Source organism: Bubalus kerabau, chromosome 21 (assembly GCF_029407905.1).
Source record: "Bubalus kerabau isolate K-KA32 ecotype Philippines breed swamp buffalo chromosome 21, PCC_UOA_SB_1v2, whole genome shotgun sequence".
NCBI classification, from domain to species: Eukaryota; Metazoa; Chordata; class Mammalia; order Artiodactyla; family Bovidae; genus Bubalus; species Bubalus kerabau.
In genome coordinates, this window is record NC_073644.1 from 38,160,115 (window position 1) to 38,187,729 (window position 27,615).

Genomic DNA, 27,615 nt, shown 5'->3' on the forward strand with positions numbered 1-27,615 from the left:
TAAACTTGGGCAGAGTTATTCCTCCACATAATTCTTTCTCAACATTTTTTAGCTTTTCTAGTTCCTTTGCTTTTCAATATAAATTTTAGAAAAATTTTGTCTATATCTACCTTATGTACGAAAACTATTGCTGGTATTTGATAGGAATTATGTTAAACCTTAATGTCAATTTTGCGAGAATTAATGTCTTTATCATGTTGAGTCTTTCAGTCCATGAACACTATATGTCTCAATTTATTTAGATCCTTTTAAAATTTCTTTCATCAATATTTTGTAGTTTTCAGCATAAATTCTTTGCATATTTTGTTAGATTTATTCCTCAGTATTCCTTTACCTGAGTAGATATAAATGACATTCTATTTTACATTTTGGTTTCTCCATATTTATTGCTAATATATAGAAATACAGTTGTTTTTGTGTGTTAACCTTATATCTTATGACCTTGTGGAACTCACTTATTAGTTCTTGGTGTTTTTGCTTGTTTTTCTTCTGTAGTTTCCTTGTGATTTTTCTGCAAAATGATATCTGTAAATATAAATGATTAACTTTCTTCCTTTCTGATCTGTATGTCTTTTATTTCGCCTACTTCATTGAGCTGGCTGTAAGCTTCACTGCTGTGTTGAATTAGAGTGGTGAGAGACGACATCCTTGCTTTGTTCTTGATTTTTGAGGGATATCATCATCTTTTTTTTTTGCCATTAAGTTTGATGTTAGTTTCAGGGTTTTTTTGTAGATATTCTTTATAAGTTGAGAAATCATTCACCTCTATTCCTAGTTTCCTGAGAGTCATTTCTCATAAATGGGAGTCATCAAATTTGAAAAATCAAATACTTTTTCTGCATCTGTTGATATCATGTGATTTTTCTTCTTTAGCTTGTTCATATAGTGAATTATATATGAAGAGTACTTTTAAGATTTGCTCTCTTAGCAACTTTCAGATACTCAGTACAGTATTGTTAGCTATAGTGACCGTGCTGTGTGTTATATCCCAAGAACTTATCATCATATACTGAAAGTCCAAGCTCTTGTTTTACAACGAAGCCCTCTTTCCAATCTAGTCCAATATCACTTCTTTGAGCAGCTAATGATGGTTGTTGTGTGTGTGTGTGTGTGTTGGAATGTGAACATGGGCTAGCCATCACTGTGACTGAAGAAGGAAGTCTCTTCAGGCTTGTCATTCTTAGCTCAGGGGTCTTCATATAATGAGGTGACAGCCACTCTGCTTCCTCAACTGCTCACACAAGCTGGGGAGGCTTCAAAGGAAAGAATCCTTTCCAATCATAAGTCTGAGAGCTTTGGTAGACATGTGCCTCCACAGCCTTTCTTTGACTCACAGAGTTTTGAAAAAGCCCCTTTAGACCAAAACACCTGCATTACGATGGTCTGGTACATGGGTAGACGCCTCTGATTTTATCCTTGGCAACTTATGATGTAATCTTATGTTCCAGAATTAGAATTTTAAAATGAAAGATCATCATATTCTTCCAGCCAAATTGTGGAAACAGGCTTCTTTATCTATAATGCTTTTGTGTGTATTTCTTTGTATAGCTTTTTTTTTTTTGGTTGCTGTAGGTATTAGACGTGTATAATTCACAACATTGGATTGGTGTTGACATTTTACTGGTTTGTGGAAAGGGTAGAAATCTTTATGTTCCTTTACCCTCCTAGTATATTCATCTTTATTATATATATTCATCTTTAATATCTATATAAAATGAGAAACAATCAGGTAATATTAAAATTTTTTGCTTCAACTTTTAAGAGGAAGAAAATATATTGTATTTTCCCCTATTTTTACTTTTTCATTTGTTCTTTCTATTATCCAAAGATTCATTCTTATTATCATTTTTGATTTGAAAAATTTCCTTTATTATTGTTCACCAACTATACTTCAACTAAAATTTTAAATTATTTTTTAAAAATAAATAGATAAAAAAGAATTTCCTTAAACTGTCATTTTGGAATAGATCTGCTGGTCACAAATCTCTTAGTTTTTGGTCATCTGAAACTATCCTTTTTTTTTTTTTTTTTTGATATGGAATTCTACTTGGACAGTTTTTTTGTTGGTTTGGATTTCTTTGGCTATGTCCTATTAGTTTCTTCAGTTTAGAGGCTTAGGTCTTTTGCAGAATACAGGGAATTGTTAGCTTTTATTTATTTCACTCCTTTTCAGTCCCATTATCTTTCTTTTCTCCTTCTGGGCCTCTAGTGACATTGCTGCTACTGCTGCTGAGTCGCTTCGTCGTGTCCCGACTCTGTGTGACCCTGTAGACGGCAGCCCACCAGGCTCCCCCGTCCCTGGGATTCTCCAGGCAAGAATACTGGAGTGGGTTGCCATTTCCTTCTCCAATGCGTGAAAGTGAAAAGTGAAAGGGAAGTCGCTCAGTCGTGTCCGACTCTTAGCGACCCCATGGACTGCAGCCCACTGGGATCCTCCGTCCATGGGATTTTCCAGCAAGAGTACTGGAGTGGGGTGCCATCACCTTCTCTGTCTAGTGACATTAAATCTTATGATTACATAGGTCTCTGAGTCTCTGTTCATTCCCCCCACCCCCAACCACCTTTGATCAAGGTCTGGCTTTGTGAAAATCTGTATAGGAACTTTAAGAAGATAGCAGTGAGCTGTGTATTTTTTTTTTAATTATTTTATTTTTTAATTCAACAACATATATGATCATTCTGAGGAACTCTTCCACATTTTAACTACATGTGTTGATTAGGGTGACATGAAGCACACAGGCAAGTGACTCATTTTGCTGCCTTTAAAAGGAAACACTGCTTTGCATCCCTTTCCTCCTTATTAAATAGTCAGGATCACACACTGGTGCTTGTTCAAATAACCAGTAGATTCGGCTCTTTGAAATGTGCCAACCCAGTGACAGCGAGGACTCTGAAAAAGGAAGATTCCACAAGCCATTTCTGTGACTCATCAAAAGGCTTCAGACTGGAAAGGAAAAGTGCATTTCATTTTTTATTAGTCAATATAGTTGGCTGGAAATCAGTTTGTTTTTCTCACTTTCATTTACAAAGTCAATGGGCTGGGTTTATTGGAAAATATTTTTATACTACTGCTAACTGAACATATGACGTGTTTTATTTTTCCCCAAAGAAACGAATCAGACACTTGAAGGAAAAATTTGAAAAGTAAACTCTCTTCCCCTAAAATAAAGTCAAACCATCTGAAAGTTTTCACTTATTCATGCCCACACAAAATCTAGCTTGTGTTCACCCATACCTGTAAACTGTTAAATGATCGAGAGGAAAATCCTCTGTGAAATTACCCATGAATATATTTTTATGACTTCTTACGATGTATCAGTTTCTTACAACGGCCCTACATGGTCACATTTCACATGTGATAGTTGTTGTTACATTTATTTTGCAGATGAGGACATTGAGGCTGTGAAGCATTAGGTAACTTGCTTAAGATCACAGGACTATGAAGTGTTCTTGATTGGAATATGACTCTGTGTGCTTATGACGTGATAACTGTTTACATAGTAATATTTTTCTTTTTTAGAAGGTTGATGTCTCAACTTTGTATCTTAATTCTGTCCTCCCTTAGACTTTTTTGGAACCTCAATCATTTTTATTCTATAAAAATATATCTCCTCTACCTAAAAGTATCTCTTTAAATTTAAATCATGCAAGCTTTAATTTTTCTCATTTCTTTTGGCCATTATTTCATTTGTTCCTTTTCCACTAGCTTTTCTACCCATTATAAGTTGGTTTATGCCCCTTCCATTCTGAGAAGCATTCTATTTAAGGTCGATGGTTTAAAAGAAAAGCTTCCCCAAGAGTCTCACTGTAGCTTTTCTGGGCCTAGGTGGTCTATTGTACATCTCTTCCGTAACCTCTTGCCTCAGGTGTCTGTGGGGTTTGTAGTTTTCTGGTAGCTTTTATGAGCTCTGCGCCCACTGCTTTGTCTGTCTGTATTCTTAGTTACACAGAACAGAAAGGTCCTCGTCTCTGTCCTTAAGACATCCCTTGAATAGGTTAATACAGGCACACACAGCAGTTGACAAATATGGTCCCACTCTGCTCCCTCCAGTTCAAGGTGGGGGAAGTGGGGACCAACCTGTTACCTGCTCAAGACCAAGACCACCCCCACTCTGGGAGAGAGTTGGTTAACAGTGAGGAAACATGTCACAAATTTTCCTACCATTTGAATGTGGCTTGTACTCCACCGGATATTTGCTTTTTTTTTTTTTTCTCTAAACCTTTGTTTTCCTGAACTCCTTCAAATTTGGTTTACGGAGCTGCTGGGTACGGTGTTTGTTTTTTTTCCTATAGGGGAACAAGAGTTTGGAGTTTCCTAGTCCACCACTTTGCTGATGTCCAATAGTGACTTTAAAAAAAAGTTGTAGCAAAATATGTAGAATATGTAACTTACCATTTTAATTATTTCTAAATGTACAGTTCAGTGGCATTACGTTGTTCTGCAGCTATCATCAGTGACATTTTAATTACAAATTATTTGGCTCCTTCTGCGTTTTTCATTTTAGTTGACCTCCATGTGGCATTTTGCTCTGCTCTTAAGTTCTTTCTACAGTTTTTTCAGCTTTCATGACACTGCTATATCTTCCTTCCCCATCTCTTATTGCTCACTGGTCATGTTTGCTCTGCTTGTCTTTCAGATGTTAATGTTTCCCAGAAGGCTATTATTCACTCTTTTTCCATTTTCCCCTTGGTTTACACTTGCTGGGTAATTGCATCTGTTATCATGAATTTAAATGTATTCTTGTGACTTCCAAACCTGTATCCAGCCCAGTCTCTCTGTTGAACTCAAACTCATATTTTGAACTACCGTCTAGTTATCCATAAAAATGGTAGGTATCCTACAGGGATATCAAGTTCAGTATATCTCAAATCTTGATCTTTCCTCTCCAAAATGTTATTCTCTGCCTTGGTTAATGAAGTCACTCTCTACTCACCTAAACTAGAAGATATTCATTCTTAATCCTTCCTGTCCCTCTCTCAGTCATTCTTCAGATTCTTTTGCTTCTAATGCTCCATTCCTGTTGCCCCCAGTTAGTGCAGACTTGGATCTTTTTGTGCTTTATTACCACAGTATGCTCCTGACCACTCCCTTTTCCACCTGTTTCTTCCTTTTTTAATCCATTGTCTTTATCATTGTCAGACTTTAGTAAAATAAAAGCTAGTCATGTCATTCTTCCTCTCCCCCAAATTCATATGGTTCCAATAACAGAAATACCAAAATTCTTAGCATGGTATGTTACACCTTTAATACACATTCGTTAACCCATCCTCACGGCATTGTTTCCTGCACCCTCTTCCTCATATCTATGGAACCAGAACATCCTATTCTCATTCTTTAAATTTTTCTTGCCTTTCTTCTCTTTAGATTGCCTTACCCCACCTTCATCTTGCTCTTTTCAAATTCTCTTCTTTAAAGATCAACAAACTCAAACAAATGGAGCCTAATTAAACTTATAAGCTTTGGACAGCAAAGGAAACCATAAACAAAACGAAAGACAACCTATGGTCTGGGAGGAAGTATTTGCAAATGATGCTCCCAGTAGCGGATTAATTTACAAAATATGCAAACAGCTCATACAGCTTAATGTCAAAAAAACACAACTGAATCAAAAAAATAGAAAACCTAAGAGACATTTCTCCAAAGAAGACATATAGAGGGCCAACAGGTACATGAAAAGATGCTCAACATTGCTAGTTATTAGAGAAATGCAAGTTAAAACTGCAATGAGATATCCCCTTATAATGGTCAGTGGCCATCATTAAAATGTCTACAAATAACAAATGTTGAAGAGGGTGTGGAGAAAAAGGAACCCTTCTTACACTGTTGATAGGAATGTAAATTGGTGTAACAGCTATGGAAAACAGTATAGAAGTTCCTTAAAAAGCTAAAAATAAAGTTACCATTTGATCGTGCAATCCCTCTCCTGGGCACATACCTAGAGAAAACTAATTTGAAAAAATACATGTACCCCAATGTTCATAGCAGCGCTGTGTACAAAAGTCAAGACATGGAAGCATTAAATGTCCATCAACAGATAAATGGATAAAGATGATGTGGGGGGGGGTGTGTGTGTGTACATACATACAGGAATATAGCATAGTGGAATATTACTCAACCATAAAAAATGATGAAATAATGCCATTTGCAGCAACATGGATATACTTGGAGATTATCTTATTAAGTGAAGTAAGTCAGACTTTGAAGGACAAATGTGATACAATTTATATGTGAAATCTTAGAAAATAATACAAACGAACTTATTTACAAAACAGACTCTTAGACATAGAAAACAGGCTTTTGGTTATAAAAAGAGATGGGATTAATTAGGAGTTTGAGATGAACTGATACACTCTACTATTTATAAAATGGATAAACAACAAGGACAGGGAACTGTATTCAGTGTCTTGTGATAACCTATAATGGAAAAGAATCTTAAAAAGGATAGATATAAAGAAAAAAAAAGAAAAAAAGAAAAAGGATAGATATATATGTAACTCAGCCACTTTGCTGTACACCTGAAGGTAATACAACATTGTAAATTGACTATAATTCAATATAAAGAATGGCTAAAGAGAAGTAAAGGTCAGCTTATATTTCATGTCCTTTATGAAGCTCAAGTTAAGCAGTCTTTTCTCTGTTTGTGTACTTTGTAATACTCAGGATCCCATATTATTTACTTTTTCTACCTACTAACCAGTGAGCTCCCAAAGTATTTTACTGTTTTTATCATCAGTGTTATTACTACTACTAACTCGTTCTATTTTCTGAAGGCAGACTTACAAATAATTATAACAAGCACAGTAATTCCTGAAGCAGGAAGTGCATAGGAGGTGTTTTATTTTGTAACATTTTCTCAGAGTGCTGGGGAAGGCAGCACAAACATTTGAGGCAGTCTGCATATAAGAAATATTCATGTTCCAGCTGGGGAAAGGAACAGGTAAAAAGGCAGTGGGGTAGACTGAGCAATGGGACGTGACTCTAGCACAGTATGACTCAAGCCTAGATACATGTATGTGGAGAAAAATGAGGCTGCAAAGATTTGAGATTTTTGAGATTGGTTGGGAAAAGCCACTGTATGTTTAATTAACTATTTGGATTACTAAATTTTTTGTTGTGTAATTATCCTAGGATGCACTGACATGTGTATAGTAATGTCACATTGCTTAAACATATTTTAGTTTAATAGCAGAAGTTGTTAAAATTCCCTGAGGAAATTCTTTTTCCATTTTCATATCACTGCTTAATTTTGAGAAATTTCTTATCTCTACCTAACAAAGAGATTAACATGGACCCAAAGTATTTTCTTTAAGTGGTACATCAACTGTCATCAAATATTTGACAATAGTCAAGAAAAATTTTTTGATTTTCAAAAGTCCTTGTTTTACTGCCTTAATTTTTTTTTTTTGTGGAGGGGGTGTAGTTTCTCAAAAACTTATTTAGAATAGTAACGATTTTGATTTTGAAATTTTACTTAAAGATGAAATTTTTTATACATAGTATTTTTTTCTTTCCTAGTGCCTTTATATTCTTGTACTTTATAACAAGTGTAATATTACTAATGGACCTAATCTTAAATGATATTTTACACGGGAATCTTACTTTTGTAATTCAGAACTATCCAGAGACTGAAGTTGGCAGCAGTGTTAAGTTGAATAATTTCCTCCTGCATCTCCTTTACTTAAACTCTGTTGTGAGGTAACACAACTAGTGCTTTCCCTGCTCCTAATACCAGCTCTTTTTAAGACATATGAAATGTCCATTCTTCATAGAGTTTCTTGTAAAATGTTATACTTGTCATTAATTATGGTTGCCTTTGTGTGTTTATGTGAAAGTATTCAACACTTCGCTAATGTGACTAGTTTCTTTCAAAATACATACTGGTCTACTACTGCTGCTGCTGCTAAGTCGCGTCAGTCGTGTCCGACTCTGTGCGACCCCATAGACGGCAGCCCACCAGGCTCCCCCATCCCTGGGATTCTCCAGGCAAGAACCCTGGAGTGGGTTGCCATTTCCTTCTCCAATGCATGAAAGTGAAAAGTGAAAGTGAAGTCGCTCAGTTGTGTCCGACTCTTCGTGACCCCATGGATTATAGCTTACCAGGCTCCTCCATCCATGGGATTTCCTAGGCAAGAGTACTGGAGTGGGGTGCCATCGCCTTCTCTGACTGGTCTACTATCATTGTTCAAATATACATAGCAAAGGATTTAATTTTTGTAATTCTTTGACATTGACTCCTCTCCATAATAATTGATTATTATGGGAGGATAATAATTAATGTTAATTTCTGTTAAGGTTCTGAATTCTGGTACTAGAATATGGAGTTTAGGAAGTGGCAAGCCTTATTCTCCATTATTTTACAGAACTTCAGAGTACTGAATAAAAGTCAGAATTCTTTGTCCTACTCTAAGGTTGTATTATCTTGTTTAGCTTCTCTGCTTCATTAAAGTGAAAGCCTGCATCCCTCTCCCCAATCTCAGTGTTTTGACTCCCCTTACAGCCTCTGCTGGTATGTCTATACCTTAGATTATGCTAGAAGGATACCTTCTTGCCCATTTTATTTCTCTGATAAAAAAAATAATTTTGGCTTATGAATGATACTGAAAAACTCTACTGTCTCCTACAATTGTAAAATCAAAGTATACGGTGATAGGGCCAGACATCTAGTCCTGGTGACTGTACCCAAGTTAGTGGAGGCCGCTAGTTTTCCATTAACAAATGCATGCTTGAATTCTATTGTTAAGAATAGTCAGATGCATTATCTTTTTTTTTTTTAAACCCAACTTTTAATTATATATGGGATTTCTACACTTGGAAGGGTTTTAATATCATGACCTGAGATTTACTCTTGAGGTTTTATGACCACATGACTAAAATATCTATTTTCTCTTTATGTCATTTCTGTCAATAGTGAGACTAACTTGTAGAGCTTTCAAATGTCAGCTAGAGAAATAAAGAGTGAAAAGTGGAACTGTTTAAGGGTCGAATACGTTCCTTATTTAGCTCTCACAGAGCCTGAGTTGTAGTGAGTTATTTCCATTTTATAAAAGAGAAAACTGAGGCTCAGTTATAAAAACAACGTTTACCAAAGAGTGACACTTTTTGTCGCCCCATCTTGCCCCTGGTCTCACTGTTTGAATGGATGATTCTCTCACCCTTTTGGTGCAACAAGTCCTATATCTCCTACATTGGCTTTTAATGAACTCTGTGTATTTCAGAGAGGTGCTTTAGGTCACAAGAGGGGCTTCCCTGATATCCGCCTGCAATGCCGGAGACCCCACTTCGATTCCTGGGTTGGGAAGATCCGCTGGAGAAGGGATAGGCTACCCAATCTGGTATTTTGGGGCTTCCCTTGTGGCTCAGCTGGAAAAGAATCCGCCTGCAATGCAGGAGACCTGGGTTCAATCCCTGGGTTGGGAAGATCCCCCTGGAGAAGGGAAAGGCTACCCACTCCAGTGTTCTGACCTAGAGAATTCCATGGACAGTTCGTAGGGTCACAAAGAGTGGGACACGACTGAGTGACTTTCACTTCATTTAGGTCACAAGAATTAGAAGATCCAATGTAAATTGAGTTAAACCATAAGGAAAATGTATTATATTGAGATAGAATGGGAAGGATAGTTTCCAGAGTAGATTAATTCAGTGGTTCAAAAACATCATCATAGACTCGGGTTCCTTCCATCTATCATGTCTCTTGTCCTCACTGTGTTTGGCTTTGTTTCCTGCCAGTTTCCCTTGAGGCCCCAAGGTGGCTCCTGTTGTTTAAGTGTCATATAGAGATATGACAGTTTCTCATAAAAGGAGAGACTATCTCTGACATGTATCTCTTTCAGGAGAGAAGAAACTTTTCCCCAGAAACCTTTCTGTAGGTTTTCCCCTCACATTTGATGTGCCAGATTATTACCATATTCCTGTACTTCAGCTGAACACTGGCAAGAGTAGTAGGCCTCCATGTTTAGCTTAAATTAGAAGTGACCTCCTTGAGTTGCGGAAGATCTCTCCCTTCATGGAAGCTCATAGTTTCCTGGAGAAAGGTGGGTTGCCCGAACAAAATCAAGATTGAATTAGGAAGGTAGAAGGAGGAAATAGTTGTTGGGGTAGGAGAGCCAACAGTATCTGCGATGCTGTGAGTAAAACGCCATGGTCGCATCAGAAATCGAGCTGTGGAGATTAAAGTAAAAAATAACTGTAATATAAGGAAAACTGTTCGATTTCATAGGTAGTTTGGGGAAGGTCATGCAGAAGAGGGCGTGGTGGCGTACTAGAAAAAATATAGCACTTTGATCCAGGACATTAGGTTTGAGTCTTAACCAGTGTACTTTCTAGTTTTAATTAGACAAATATGACTTGTGATTTTCTATTAGTTTTTAAATGGTGGTACTTGGACTTAAATACACATGTTTGTTCTCAATTCCTAACTTCATTTTAGAGATACAGGGTTTTTAAATCATGTTTTTGTCATGGTCATGTTATTTCTATAACTATTAGACTAAGAGTTTGTATTTTGATTGTAAGACAACTTACTAGCTCTGTGGCATTGGACAAATTGGTTAATGTTTCTGATTGTTATTTGCCTTGAGTATGGAATGTAGTGTTAATTAAACAAGGGATTTTTTGAGTTTTTTTCCTAACATTTAGTAACTTAAAAAAATTATTTGGAGTAAGATTGTAGGCAGTTTGCAGTATATTTATTGGAAAGAGCATGTTGTGAGTAAAGTTTAATGCACATTTCCCTCACTTTCTAATGTTTTATTTGATATTAGAAAACAACTTAAACTGTCAAAAATTTAGATGTTCTGGACCTTTTAAAACTGGAAAGTGTCTTTGGAAGTAGGAGCTCTTAAAATAGTACTTATTATAAGATGTAATAATATGTTGATTTTATTACATTATGCTTACTTGTATTTCCTAGGAATGTTTATCAAAATTCGACCTAAAATTGTGGGCCTAAAATTGTGGGGCTAGTGTTATTTGCATTACTCTATAATCTATGCAATTTTTTTGGAGTGACATGGTCTGCTGAAACTTACTATCTAATAAGGCAAGTGTTATTTCTTGAGTAATATGATGCATTTTCTCTGGAGCAAAAAAATCATTGGTTTAACGTACATTTTATGCCCACTTGTTCAAGACATCCTGGAAGATGCTGTGGGAGAAAATGAGATGTTAACTGGTTTCTGCTTTAAAGAGTTTAAATTCTAGTCAAAGGGGTATATATACATTTAATTTACCTTGTCCTAGAAAATAGTGAATTAATATATTTATTGATTGGTTTTCAATACAAGTAAAGATTCTCATCTCTTTATTGAAAAATCATTAACAGAAGTATTCAAATGCTTTATGAGACTAAGAAATGTGTCTCAAGGATAGATGAACCTGTTCTGGTGGGGAGACTTTTTCTTCAGATCTGTACAAACCTGAATTCTAAAAAGCCCACAGTAGGATTAGTTGGTCTCTTTAGTCATCTTCTCATGGTCAGTTTCCAACCTAAGCAGTGATATATTTTAAAACCTATAAAAATTTGACTAGACTTTGCAGTTTCCTAGAGAAATATTTTAAGTATTCTAAAATAGCTGGAGTTATTCATACCTTTGACTTAACACAAAGTATATCTCCCCTAGCTTCTATTTCTCTTTCAGACTTTTATGAACATGACTCTTCATGGTCTCCAGATAGTGTGTTTTCCTTTGCTGCTTTTTATTTTGGGGCTTTATTGTAGTCAACTAAATTTCTCCAGTTAAATACAATGAAGATGACTTGGGATTGTCTGACTGTTTCCCCGTTGGCACATGATGAGATATAATCTGAATAGAAGCATTCCTACTTCAACACTGATTGGTACACCTTCTCATTGTCCTGCTCTTGCTTAGATAATACTTAAATGTCCCCCTTAAAAGTAAAAGCCCATGCTTGTCCCTTACTTGTGGTTGTTCTAAAAAGTTTTTCAAAGAAAGAGAACCCAATATATTTATATACACACCATAAAAATGTATCAAAATGCAGAATTTATTTTACACTAAACTTCACATTTTAGGAACTAGTATTTGATACTACCTTATAAAATATTTGTGGTCCAAAACGTAGGTCATTTGTTTTTTATGAATGTCTAAGAAATAAATAAATTCAGTAGTTAAAGGGAAGTGAAAAGTAAAATTTCATGCCCTTATATGGAGAAAAGGGCATGAGTTGAGGTCACTTGTAGCCAGTTCGTGGTGATTTTGCTGCTCCTCTGCCTGAGAGAGTTAGAAAGTGAAAACTCTGTTATCAGTGGTGTCTAACCTTTTTGGCATGAGGGAATGATTTTGTGGAAGACAACTGCTTGCTGCTGCTGTGCCGCTGGGTTCCTAGCAGGCCATGGACTGGTACTGGCTTGGGGGTTGGGGACCTCTGCTCTGTATGAAATAAAAATGAGTTTTCTCTTCTTCCAGTACTCATGTAACCTTGTAGAAGGTGTTAAATGAATGCAGGATGTGTGAGAGAAAGGCAGATAAGCAGATTAAATGTTAAAGCATAAGTTTTTTTCTTTATACTCATGAAAGAGGAACGTGTTCATAGTGTGATCCAAAAACTAACTTTGTTTGTTTGTTTATTTGTTTAGGATGGATTGGATGCTTTGGTATATGATTTGGATTTTCCTGCCTTAAGAAAAAACAAAAATATTGACAACTTTTTAAGCAGATGTAAGTAATTTTTTGTGGAGGTTAATGCTAGACTATATATAATGAAATATTGACTTAGATAATTCAAGCCCTTTTTTTTTCTTTCTATTTACTCTGGCTATTTCATCAATAATATCTACATCAGATGAGAAGGAAATAGGAAAGAAACTTTGTCAGTTTGAGTGCTTATCAGGAAAATCTAAAATATCTTGCAGAGAAGGGAATAAAAAGTAAATGGTTAAAATAAATATGTTAAACATACATGCACATTGAATTTCAATAATGTTTTATTTATTCTCTGTTTTTCTTTTATAAATGAATTAGCTGTTATATTTTAATACCTGCAGGTTAAGAATTGATTACATATGAAAAGCCCTCCTACCTGTAAGATATGAATTTTCTTCATGAAACCTGGTGTATACTTAAGTTTTACAGATGTTCTTTTATAAAAAGATGTTTATAAAATTTTGATATTAGATATTTTGTTTAAATTTTGATTAGAAAACTTAATAGTTTCAAATTTTTCATCTTAAATAATTGATAATAAGGATTTTGGTCATAAAATCTTCCCCACTCCATTTTTTAAAATCTATTCCTAAACTATACATATTGATATAGTTAGGTTGAGGTTGTTGTAGTATTATCTGCCAATTTTGGTTACGTATGTTTTGTTAGAAAAGTTTTATTTTTCTAAATAGTCAGATCTTTTTAACTTTAGATTTACTTTCTTTTATCATTTCTACACTTTGAAATCCTGCCTCAGAATTTTACTTATCAATCTTTTGGGTTTCTGTTTCTCTCTTTTTTATAAAAATATTTTTCCAGCCTTAATTCTGTTTTGGAATATAGTGCCAGATTCTGAATAGTGAACTTTTAAACAAGTTTTATTAATTTCTCACATCTTACTGATATTGCAGGAAAATTTTAGTGCTGTTTAATTTGCTTCACCTCCTTACTTAACAGTACAGAAGAACTGAAAAGATGGAGAAGCTTGACCAGTTCTTTGATGGGAGGCGAAAGGATAATTGCTTGTTAGTACAGAGAGTAGGGGGGTGGTGGGAGAGTATAATTTGGTGAAGTAAGATCACAAGAATTGAAACACATTTTAAAAAAATCAGTTACTGGTTTTACTATGCAACATTGCTGCTTTCATAATATTAAGTTTGCCTTTACAGTATATTTTGTAAATAGGAACACCAGGAGCCATAGTAGAAATGTTAATAAGTAAAGTGAAGATAAAAAGCTAAACTATGTAAACTGATTAACCTGTGTAGTTTAGTCTAGTTTTTAGATTGAAGAAAAATACAGAGAATAATATTAAAAGTTTTAGTAATTCATATCTAGCATTAGGTTAAAATTTTGACTGAATAGGATTTATACCAGCATTGCAAAGTTTGTTTAAGGTTCAAAAATCAATTTGTGTAATTTATCATATTAACATATTAAAAGGAAAATCCATAATATCATCTTAGTAAATATAGGAAAAGCATTTGAAAAAATTCAGTATTCGTTCTTGGTTTGCAGATATCTCTCTGCAAACTTGGAATTGGAGGAAAATTTCTAATGCTGATAGGAGAGGCCACAAAAAACCTATAGTTCAGATTGTATTTAATTGTGTATGACTACATGCTTTCCTCCAAGAACTGGGAAAAGGCAACTCTGTCTTTTTTCATTACTTCATTCACTGTTGTCCTGGAAGTTTTAGACAGTGAAATAAGGTAAAAAGGAAAAAGTATAGAGATTAAAAAGGAAGAATTAAAATTTATTCAGACAGCATTTTTTGGGGTACAGAAAATCCTCAAGATTCTACAGAAAAACTTACAAGAACTTAGCATTGAGGTTGTAAGCTAGAAGATTGATATACAAAAAGCAGTTTATTTCTATATTTTAGCAATAAGCAATTTTAAATAGACCTAACAAATATAGCACCACTTACAGTAAAAGCAGAAGCATGAAAAATTTAAGGATAAATTTGACAAAATGCGTGTAAGACCTGTATACTGAAAATGATTTCATATACTGAGACAAAGAAGACCTTAAAAAAGATATTCAGTGTTGATGGATTGGATAATTCAGTATTAAAATGTCAGTAATTCTCCAATCAGAGTCCATGTGGTCTCAGAACCTAAGCAGGCATTTTTGTATTAAAGTAACCATTAATTCTAAAATTCATATGGCAATATTGGGTCTGGAATAGCCAAAACAATTTTGTAAAGTAAGAACAAAGTTGGAGGATTAACAGTGTTGAATTTTAAGATCAGGGCAGTGTAATGAAATGAAAGAGTAAACATATAGATAAATGGAACAGAAATAGATCCGTACATGTACAGTCAATTGATTTTCAACAGACTTGACAAGGGATTTCAGTTCCTAAACCTTACTTTACAATATATGCAAAAATCAACTTCAAATGGATCATAGACCTAAATGTAAGAGCTAAAACTAGTAACCCTTCTAGAATAAAACAGAAAATACATAGGATTTTAGTTAGGGAAGAATTTCTTAGATGGGACACAAATAGCACAAACCATTTTTTTTCTTTTTAAGATAGATGCTATCAAAATTCAAAACTTTTTCTCTTCAGAATTATATTTGTAAGAACATGAACAGGTAAACCACTGACTGGGAGAGTATAGTTGCAAAGACAAGTGAAAGAGGAAAATAATCTTTTCAACAAATGGTGCTCATAAAACTGGATATCCATATGCGAGAGAGTGAAGTTGGACTTCTGTTTCACACCCCATACAAAATTAATTCAGAATATAAAACTGTGAAACTCTTAGGAAAAAACATAGGCATAAATTTTTATGACCTTGGATTACACCATTGTTTCTTATATATACACCTAAAGTACAGCAGCAGAAAAGAAAGAAATAAATTGGACATCATCAAAATTTAAAACTTTTGTGCTTCAAAACTACACTGTCAAGAGAGTGAAAAGACAACTTACAGGATAGGAGAAAATATTAACAAATCACATACAGTTTGTCCCCTACATATGGACCTTCAAATTGTGAACTTTCAAAGATGTGAACATGTGTTCCACGTGTCCAGTTGTATAGGTTAGTTCACATATCTGGCATTCATTGTCACATGCGTGCATCCTCTTCAAGTGGTTGTGCTTTTGTGTAGTTACTGTACAGAACCCTGTACGTACAGTACAATATCTTTATTTCAAGCTCAGCTTGTCTATAAGCAAGTGTAAAAGCAGCAGTAATGTAACTGGTACTGCTGTACTTTTTAAGGTACAGTACTGTAAGATTTAAAATGTTTTCTTTATTTTTTATGTATTATTTGTGTGAGAAGTATTATAAACCTCTTACAGTGCAGTACTGTGTAGTGGATTGTTTTAGTTGGGTACCTTGAGCTTACTTTGCTAGACTTAAAACCAATCGGACTTATGAACATGCTCTTGGAATGACACTCATTTGTATGTAAGGGTCCTACTGTACTTGATAAAGGATTACTATCTAAAGTCTTACAACTCAATAATAAAAAGACAGCCCAGTTTAAAAATGGGCAAAGGGTTTGGATAGATGTTTCTCCCCCTAAAAAATACACACATATGAAAAGTTGCTCAACATGATTAGTCATTAGGAGGTTGCAAATTATGACCACAGTGAAATATCAGTACACACATATTAGAATAACTAAAATTTTAAAACTAACAGTATCAACTATATGTGAAAATGCAGAATAGCTGAACTCTGACACATTGCTGGTTGGTTTGTAAAATGGTGAGCCACTTTGAAAAACAGTTTGGCCTTTTTCTTATAAAGTTATACATGTATTTATCACATAACCCAGGGATCCCACTGCTGGGTATTTATGTAAGAGAAATATATGTATGTATACACACAAAGACTTATGAGAATGTTTAAGGAGCCTTTGTCTATAATTGCTGTAAACTGGAAGCAACAGAAATGTACATCAGCTGGTAAATAGATAAATAAATTGTGGTATACCATGTAATGGAAGATTCAAAAGTGAGAAAGAGTGAATTACTGATAAGTGCAACAACATTGATGAATCTCAGAAGCACTGTGGTAAGTGAAAAAAACCAGGAACCCTGCCCCCAAAAAGGCAGGTACAAAAGGGTACATACTGTGTGACTGCCATTTACATGACAATGTGACATTCACCTTCAACTCCTGAAGTTGTATTTATGTAATATTTCACAGAGAGTAATAGGTTTTCATAGGATAGTATTCTTCATATTGCTGAAATTAATTTATATGGATTTTTATAGTTTTCATTATTGGGTACATCAGAATTGTTTTCTGAATGTAAATGTTTTGTTTTGAATGACTTTTTGCTAACAGGTATCTCTTGTAGTGATCTAAGAATATACCTGGAATATGGAATAAGATCTTTTTCTTTAGTAATTAAGCTCAAGTCTCAGTAAAGTATAACAACTTTAAGGTATCAGTTCAGTTCAGTTCAATTGCTCAGTCATGTCTGACTCTGTGATCCCATGAATTACAGCACGCCAGGCCTCCCTGTCCATCACCCACTCCCAGAGATCACTCAAACTCATGTGCGTTGAGTCGGTGATGCCATCCAGTCATCTCATCCTCTGTTGTCCCCTTCTCCTCCTGTCCCCAGTCCATCCCAGCATCAGAGTCTTTTCCAATGAGTCAGTTCTTCACATGAGGTGGCCAAAGTACTGGAGTTCCAGCTTTAACATCAGTCTTTCTAAAGAACACCCAGGACTGATCTCCTTTAGGATGGACTGGTTGAATCTCCTTGCAGTCCAAGGGACTCTCAAGAGTCTTCTCCAACACCACAGTTCAAAAGCATCAACTCTTCGGCACTCAGCTTTCTTCACAGTCCAACTCTCACATCCATACATGACCACTGGAAAAACCATAGCATTGACTAGAGGGACCTTTGTTGGCAAAGTAATGTCTCTGCTTTTTAACATGCTATCTAGGTTGGTCATAACTTTCCTTCCAAGGAGTAAGCGTCTTTTAATTTCATGGCTGCAATCACCATCTGCAGTGATTTTGGAGTCCCAAAAAATAAAGTCAGCCACTGTTTCCACTGTTTCCCCATCTATGTGCCATGAAGTGCTGGGACCAGATGTCATGATCTTTGCTTTCCGAATGTTGAGCTTTAAGCCAACTTTTCACTCTCCTCTTCCACTTTCATCAAGAGGCTTTTTAGTTATAGAGGCATGAAATATTTTAAACTTCAGTCCTGACTATATTATAGTCTGTATTTTCATCTTTTTGTGTTGAAGACTGTATGGGGACTGAAAGGGAAAAGATAACCTGTGACCATTTGACTGAATACCTAGTTAAATATAAAGATTTTGTTTCTCTGGACTCTAAACTATAATATCTGAATAATGATGACTACAAAGAAAATATCAGCTTCACATAACTGATAAAGATTTTAAGGTGAACTTTTAGAGTAGGGGTTAGAAAGATACCTGGATAAAATCAAATTATCTTGGTGGCAGTTAGTCACATTTTTGAAGAAACATATTTTGGGGGAGGTATTTTTTTGGGCTCCAAAATCACTACAGATGGTGATTGCAGCCATGAAATTAAAAGACGCTTACTCCTTGGAAGGAAAGTTATGACCAACCTAGATAGCATATTCAAAAGCAGAGACATTACTTTGCCAGCAAAGGTCTGTCTAGTCAAGGCTATGGTTTTTCCAGTAGTCATGTATGGATGTGAGAGTTGGACTGTGAAGAAAGCTGAGTGCCGAAGAGTTGATGCTTTTGAACTGTGGTGTTGGAGAAGACTCTTGAGAGTCCCTTGGATTGCAAGGAGATCCAACCAGTCCATTCTGAAGGAGATCAGCCCTGGGATTTCTTTGGAAGGAATGATGCTAAAGCTGAAACTCCAGTACTTTGGCCACCTCATGCAAAGAGTTGACTCATTGGAAAAGACTCTGATACTGGGAGGGATTGGGGGCAAGAGGAGAAGGGGACGCCAGAGGATGAGATGGCTGGATGGCATCACTGACTCAATGGACGTGAGTTTGAGTGAACTCTGGGAGTTGGTGATGGACAGGGAGGCCTGGCGTGCTGTGATTCATGGGGTCACAAAGAGTCAGACATGACTGAGCAACTGAACTGAACTGATGCAATGAAACAAGGAGGGCAGATTTGAAAACAGTAATTTTTGGCTGTCTGTGTTTGTAAACCATTATGAATTTAACAGATTTTGGGGTACAAGATTCATAATTATATGAATCTTTTAGAAAATCATACTTACTAAACAAATCTTAGCAGTCTACAAGAACGTAATGGAGATCGTTGTATGTCTGAAAAAAAATCCATGAACCTGAAAGTAAAAATATGGTAGAGAATTTGTTTGGATTAAAAAAATAAATCCAGCAAGGGAAGTTTACAGCTATACAAGCTTATCTCAGGAAACAAGAAAAATCTCAAATAAACAACCTAACTTTATGCCTAAAGCAACTAGAGAAAGAAGAACAAACAAAACCCAAAGTTAGAATTAAAGAAACAAAGAGCAAAAATAAATAGAAACTAAAAAACAATAGAAAAGATCTGTGAAACTAAAAGCGGATTCTTTGAAAAGATAAACAAAATTGATAAACCTTTAGCTAGACTCATTAAGAAAAAAAGGGAGAGGGCCCAAATCAATCAGAAATGAAAAAGGAGAAGTTAAAACCAACACCACAGAAGTACAGAAAATCTTAAGAGATTACTATGGGCTTTTCTGATAGCTCAGTTGGTAAAGAATCCACCTGCAATGTAGGAGACCCCAGTTTAATTCCTGGGTCGGGAAGATCCCCTGCAGAAGGGATAGGCTACCCACGCCAGTATCCTTGGGCATCCCTTGTAGCTCAGCTGGTAAAGAATGTGCCTGTAATGCAGGAGACCTGGGTTCGATCCCTGGGTGGGAAGATCCCCTGGAGAAGGGAAAGGCTACCCACTCCAGTATTCTGGCCTAGAGTATTCTATGTACTGGATAGTCCATGTGGTCTCAAAGAGTTGGACATGACTGAGTGTCCATGTTCATGTCCATGTTCACTTTCACTTTTCATGAGCAACTGTACACCAGTAAAATGGACAACCCAGAAGAAATGGACAGATTCTTAGAAAGGCACAATCTTTGAAGACTGAACCAGGAAGAAATAGAAAATACAAATAGACCAGTTACCAGCACTGAAATTTAATCAGTAATTTTAAAACTCCCAACAAACAAAAGTCCAGGACAAGGTGGCTTCACAGGTGAATTATGCCAAACATTTGAAGACCAGTTAATACCTATCCTTCTAAAACTATTCCAAAAGTTTTGCAGAGGAAGGAATACTTCCAAACTCATTCTGTGAGGCCACCATCACCCTGATACCAAAACCAGAGAAAGATATCACAGAAAAAGAAAATCATAGCCACTATCACTGACAAACGTAGATGCAATAACGCTCAGTGAAATACTAGCAAACCAGTTCTAGCAATGAAGTAAAAGGATGATATACCATGATCAAGTGGGACTCATTCCAGGAATGCAAAGATATTGCAATATCTGGAAATCAATCAGTGTGATATACCACATTAACAAATTGAAGAGTAAAATACATGATCATCTCAATAGATGTAGAGAAAACTTCTGATAAAATTCAGTATCCACTTGTAGTAAAAGCTCTTCAAAGTGAGCATAGAAGGAACATACCTCAACATAATAAAGGCCATATATTACCAAACCTTAACATCATACTTAATGGTGTAAATCTGAATGCATTTCTTCTGAGATGAGTAACAAGACAAGGCTGCTCACTCTTGGCCATTTCTGGTCAACATAGTTTTGGAACTCGTAGCCACGGCAGTCAGAGAAAAAAACTGGTAAAAGGAATCCAAATTGGAAAAAAGTAAAACTGTCACTGTTTGCAAATGACATGCTATAGACATAGAAAATCCTGAAGATGCTACCAGAAAACTACTAGAATTCATCAATGAATTACGTTGCTGGATACAAAATTAATATGCAGAAATCTGTTGTATTTATACACTAAAAGTGAAATATAAGAAAAATTAAGGAAATACTCCAATATAGCATAGCATCAAAAAGAATAAAATACTTAGGGATAAACCTGCAGGCAAAGGACCTGATGAAAGTAATTGAAGACGACACAAGCAGAATGGAAAAATATATTGTGTTCTTGTATTGGAAGAATCAATATTGTTAAAATGACCATCCTACCCAAGGCAGTTTATGGATCAGTAGTATTTTTCAGAGACCTAGTACAAAATATTTTTAACTTGTATGGAAGCACAAAAGACCCTGAATAGCCAAAGCGAGCTTGAGAAAGAACAGAGCTGGAGGAATCAAGCTCCTTGACTTCAGACTGTACTACAAAGTTATACTAATCAAAACAGTATGATACTGGTATGAAACAGACATAGATCAGTGGAACAGTATAGAAAGTCCAGAAACCTGTGCAATTATGGTAAATTAGTCTGCGACAAAGGAGGCAAGAATATACAATGGAGAAAAGACAATCTCTGCAGTAAGTGGTGCTGGGAAAATGGGACTGCATAACATTCTCTAATACCATATAAAAATAATAAACCGAAAATGAATTAAAGACCTAAATGTAAGACCAGATAGTATAAAACTCTCAGAGGAAAACATAGGCAGAACATTCTTTGACATGAATCACAGCAATAATTTATTTTTTGGATTTTTTTGCTTCCTAGATTAATGGAAATAAAAACAAAAATGAATAAAATGGGGCCTAATTAAACTTAAAAGCTTTTGCATGGCAAAGGAAACCATAAAACAAAAGGACAGCCACTGGACTGGGAGAAAATATTTGCAAACATTGCTAATAACAAGAGCTAAATTTCCAAAAATATCAACAAACAACCCAATCAAAAAATGGACAGAAGACCTAAATAGACATTTCTCCAAAGGAGACATGCAGAGGGCCAAAAAGCACATGAAAAGGTGCTCCACATCACTGATTATTAGAGAAATGCAAGAGGTATCCCCTTTCAAAAGGTTCTGTTATTGTATTAAATCACTGCACTAAAGGGTAAATTACATGCATCATTGTAAAAAGATGTTTTTATTTTATTTTCTCAAGTTTTTATTTTTCCAAGTAATTGTATTTAGGAACCTACTGTACAGTATTTTAATGGAGTTTATCTTTTCTTTAGTGGCTACTTAAATTCCTTTCCAAAACAACATTTCATGGATTATACACTTAATTAGATATTTATATATATGTAAACAGGCAGTGATGATCATCACAAAGTTTGTTCCTCTTTCCCCCATCTTAAAGTCTTAATATGTCATTACTCAGACATGATTCAAAATGTAAAATACTTATTTTTAAACTTGTTAAAATCATGATACTTTTCTGCTTATTAAATGATATATGCAGGGAAAATGAAATTGTCTCTACAGCTTGTACCAATGTAAAGATGAAAAAGTACTAGATGAAATTATGTGTATAGTCTTCTAGTAGAGAATGACTTCTTAATTTTTTTTTAAAACAAGATAACAGGGCTAGAAACTGTAAAGCAAACATTGACAGATTTTGTCATTTCAAAACTTCATAAAGAAAGTTGGAAAAAATGACAACATATGTAAAAGAATTATATTCCTAATGTTTGAAGAAATCCTTGCAGTCCATAAGAAAAACAGAAACTGTAAAAATGGACAAAGTAATTGAAAATGTAGTATAAAGGAGAAAAAATTAAAATGACCAATGAGCAGTTAATAGATGAACAAATGCATTGATATTTCAAGAAACGTAGGTTAAAATAAGAACACCCTTAACCCCTGGCAATCTGAGGAAGAAAGATAAAAATAATAATATCTAGAATTGGTGAGGTATACTGGACAGAAGTTAGGATATTTTAAAACTAATAATCTTCAGGAGCATAATCTAATACTTAAAGAAATGTATCTGGCAAAATCAGGTCTGCAAATACTTTGGAATATCAATAGATTATATTGTCATTTGGGCAAAAAGTTAAAACAGCCCAAATAAAAATCAGTAGGACATTTCTGTCAGCTCTCCATAGCTTGTTCAGTGAAAAAGCACATTGTAGAGTGTCTTTTTATGCTAGTGAGTATGGATAACACATATTTTTAAATGAATACACTTAGTCTGATGAATAAATGTGCCATGATTTTAAAAACTGTTTCTATAATAGGTGGTTCTCAGGTTCCTCCCAATTTTTCACTGTTTTAGGCTGTAATTAACATTTTTATACATACAGCTTGGTATACTTGCTCTTCCTTTCTTTGGAGTGAATTCCAGGAATTTCTGAGTCAAAAGTTGCATCCAGTTTGCATTTTGATATATGTATTGCCAAAATTCAGTTTTATACCAGAAAGTGGTATAAAAGTTAGAATTTTTTTAGTGGAGCCATAAAATTGAATATAGTATGCAGTCTAACTTAGGGTATTACATGATCTTGTTTGAAGTTATTACAAGTAAAATATTACTAAATCAGATTTTCATATACAAATGTTAAATATTCTCTTTATTTAGTTTTAAAATAAATTATTTATCTTGGAATAAACTCATGGAAAAGTTGCAAAAATAGTACAGAGTATCCTGAAGCTGCCCTTCATCCAGCTTTCTGTAATGTTAGCATCTTTTATAGCCATGGTACATTGACAAAACTAAGAAATTAAAGTTGGTATATTACTGTTAACTGCATACTTAGATATCAGTTTTTGCACTAATCTCCTTTTTTTTTGTTTCCAGAATCCAGTCTAGCATATATCATTGTATTTAGTTGCCATTTTTCCGTAGTCGTCTCCAGTCTGTCAGAATTCTCAAGCTTTCCTTGTTTATTTTTATGACCTTGACAGTTTTGAAGATTATTGATAAAGTAGCTTGCAAAACTTTCCTCAGTTTAGTTTTTTCCAATGTTTTCTCATGGTTCCAGAGGGGTTATGGGTTTTGAGGATGAGTACCACAGAGATGACATGTGCTTCTTATCACATTGTATTTGGTGTATATGATATCATCGTGATTCACTAGTGATAATATTAATCTTTATCACTGGTTTTAAGATAGTGTCTGCCAGGCTTCTCCCTTGGAAAGTTACTATTTTTCCTTTCCATACTTGATTCTTTGGAATCTGATCACCAGTCCAGCAGATACTCAGTGCGGAGGAGCATCAATAAGCTACATCTTCAGACTCAGAAGACTACATACTATCTTACAGAGCAAGTGTTTTTGATTTTGACAAGCTCTAATTTATCATTTATTTCTCCTGTGGATTGTGCTTTTGGTGTTGCTTGTAAAAATCATTGCCAAACCCAAGATTGATTTTTTTAAAAACTACTTTATTGAGATATAATTTATGTACTGAAGATTGATCCATTTAAAGTATACGGTTCATTGGTTTTTGTCTGCATTTATAAGGTTGTGCAGTCATTACTTCAGTTACATTTTGAACATTTTATCATCTCATAAAGAAACCCCATATCCATTAGCAGTAACTTACCATTTCTCTCCAAGTTCCCCAACCCTAGGGAATGCCTGTATAGATTTGCCAATATGGACATTTCCTATAGCTGGAATCATACAGTATGTGATCCTTTATGACTGAATTTTTAGACTTAGCATGATCTCTTCAGGGCTCATCTATGTTGTAGCATGTATTTCATTCTTTCAGATTGCCAAATAATACCATTTATAGATAATGCCACATTTTATCTCTCCATACATTGGGATTGTTTTCTGCTTTTTGGATATTATGAATAAATGCTGCTGTGAATGTGCACAAGTTTTTATATGGGCATATGTTTTCATTTCTCTTGGGTAGATGCCTGAAAGTGGAATTCTCAAGTCATATAATTCTGTTTAACATTTTGAGAAACCCAAGATTGATTTTTTAAGTATATACTTTTATTATTTTGGAGTAAATGTATGTGCCTGAACATATAGGTTTTCTCTGAACAGATAAGAGCAGTGAGTGATTGTGGCCATTTGTAAATAATATCATTATATGTTTCAGTAAGTATCTATTGAGCACATGCATACATCAAGGACATATTCATGAATGAAGTGTGGTCTCCACCCTTCAGGAAATGATAATAAGCAATCTAACAGAAGAAATACAAATAATTCCAGGCCATGTTGACAGATGAAACAATAGAGAAATAGTGGTGTCCCAGAGGAGGAAGGCAGGGTGCAATGGTAAAGAATCTGCCTGCCAGTGCAGAAGACGCAGGAGACACAGATTCCATCCCTGGGTCAGAAAGATCCCCTGGAGTAGGATGTGTTAGCCTGGCAGATTCCATGGACAGAGGAGCCTGGTGGGCCACACAACAGTCCATGGCATTGCAAAGTGTTGGGGACAGACAGACACACACACATACACACACACACACACACACACACACCCGTGAAGTTGCAAAGAGTTGGGAAGGGGGACACACATGCATGGGTGTGGTAGGCAGCCTATCAGATTGAGGGGATCAGGAATGGTTGAGAAGGAGATGGATAAAGAATTAGATCTTGGTAGTGACTTGCTCAAAACACACACACACACCAGACACACACACACACCCCAGACAGACAGACAGACACACACACCCACCCACCCACCCACCCACCCACCAGATTGAGGGGATCAGGAATGGCTGAAGAGGAGATGGATAAAGAATTAGATCTTGCTTGGTAGTGAGTTGCTCACATAAAGTGGGGCTAGTCATTTTAGATGGGTGATCAACATCTGCAAAGGACTGGAGATGTGAAGCATCATCTCTGTGTGGGAAATTGCAAGTAACTGAGAGCATTGTTGAGAATATCTAGAAATAAAAGATTGGAGAATAGTATCTAACACCCATTTTATGCTATGTTGAGGAATTTAGGGTTTGGTTTTGATTTTTGTTGATCTGTTTCTCAAACTAGATTACTCCTTACGTGTGTTTACACCTGTGTGCACACTGGCCCATCTTCCTGGAGCTTGAATCCTATTTGAACATTTGGGCATAGAATAATTTATTATTATTATTAACTGTTATATTGAAACAAAATCAGGATTTAGGGAGTTGAGTCTTACATTGCAGATTTTCTAGATATGTTTTAGATCATTTTAGAGCTTATTAGGACTGGTTGACTACTTAGAAGTTTGCAAGGTGTACTGGATTTCTTTATGCAATGAGTGGCAGTATATTGGACAAATAGTGCATTGTACACAGTTTTTATTGCCATACTTTATTCTGACATTTTCTTAAAACATTTTTTAAATAATTAGGGATGTCTTACAATCTATAGTGGTACGTAAAATATGATTCACTTTATAATTGAGGACCCTAAACTAGGCAAAATATATCTTCTTCTCATTAGAAAGCAACAGAATCATAGAAAACTTGAAGTAAATGGAAAATGTGAAGAATAAAATAATCTCTAATCCCACCATACTTGGAAACTACTGCAGTTATTATTTTGGTATAGTCCCTTCTGGCTTTTTTCTGTGTATATATATATATATATATATACACATACATATATATATACACATACACACCAGTATATATTTATGTTTTTAGAAAATTCAGTTCATATACCACATGCAGTTTAATCTCTGCTCAACATCATATGTTGAACAGCATTCTATGTAATTATTATTAAGTAACACAATTTAAATGTTTTGCAATACTCTATTGTACATATATGTATTCCTAGAAGTAACATTTATTGTATATAAAGTATGATTTTTAAAAAAAAGACTAAAGAAAAACCATCTGTTTGTTTTCTAGAAAGTTAAAGAGTCTGTATGTGATTGAAATATTTAATTTTTCATAACCCTGAAACTATAAATTTTCAATCTTTCTGCACTCATCTTTTGATGTGTTTAGAGATTAGCTAATTCGTGGCCTATCAAAACTTAACGGTGGTTTCTTGCGACTCAGTTTGCCCATTTCATCCTCGCTACCCGTGCTTCTCTGAATTCATGCTCCTGCTGCTAAGTCGCTTCAGTTGTGTCCAACTCTGTGCTACCCCATAGACGGCAGCCCACCAGGCTCCCCTGTCCCTGCGATTCTTCAGGCAAGAATACTGAAGTGGGTTGCCATTTCCTTCTCCAATACATGCATGCATGCTAAATCGCTTCAGTCGTGTCCGACTCTGTGTGACCCTATGGACAGCAGCCCACCAGGCTTCTCTGTCCACAGGATTCTCTAGGCAAGAATACTGGAGTGGGTTGCCATTTCCTTCTCCACTCTGAATTCATACTTCTCTGAATTTTAACTTTCTGCCAGTGTCACCTGGCTCAACACAGTTGACAATCACAAATTGTTAAAAGGATCTGGTGGTCACACATTCCTGCTTATTGGTCTTGGAAGTAATAAGGGCTTAGCAATTTTATCATTTTGCTTGTATTAAATTTCATGAGAAACAGATTAATGTTTACTTTGGGGAAAATGGGCTTGGGAGTTCTAAGAATTCTTCAGTTTTAAGTACAGTTACTGGGATAGGGTTCACTCAATGGTGGTATTTGAGAAAAGAGTTGAAGTAGTTGAGAGGGTTATCCATGTGGATGTTTAAGGATAGAAAATGGCATACAGAGGAACAGCCAATGCAAAGGCCATAAGAAACATACCTGGCATGTTTGGACAGCAGAAAGGAAGCCATTGCAGCTGGAGAGGGTTAAGCAAGGGAGAAAATAGTAGGATGATGTCAGAGAATGAAGGAAATGGGGAGCGTAGGTCATGTAGAGTCTTGTAGGCCATCGTAAGATTTTTGACTTTTGCTCTGGGTAAGATGGCAAGACATTAGAGAGTTCTGAGCCGAGGAGTGACATGATCTGACTTGTGTTGTAACAGTACTGCCCCTAAGAACAGACTATTGAGAGACAGGGATAGACACCAGAAATCAGTTAAGAAATGATTGCAGTTTAGAGGCAATTGCAGTAGTCTAAAGAAGATATGATGGTGACTTGGTCCAGCATGGTAGCAGTGTAGAGGGTGAGAAGTTATCAGGTTCCAGATATATTTCAAA

At 35.4% G+C, this 27,615-nt stretch overlaps 1 protein-coding gene across 2 annotated transcripts in view; it reads left to right on the forward strand.

The window, feature by feature from the left end:
• Nucleotides 1-27,615, forward strand: part of ROCK1 (Rho associated coiled-coil containing protein kinase 1) — a 123,372-nt gene that overhangs the window by 23,598 nt on the left and 72,159 nt on the right. For both annotated transcript variants that reach the window (XM_055559428.1, XM_055559429.1), the window contains exon 2: nt 12,597-12,678. In XM_055559428.1, the coding sequence (XP_055415403.1) occupies nt 12,597-12,678 (82 nt within the window). The remainder of the gene's footprint in view (nt 1-12,596; nt 12,679-27,615) is intronic.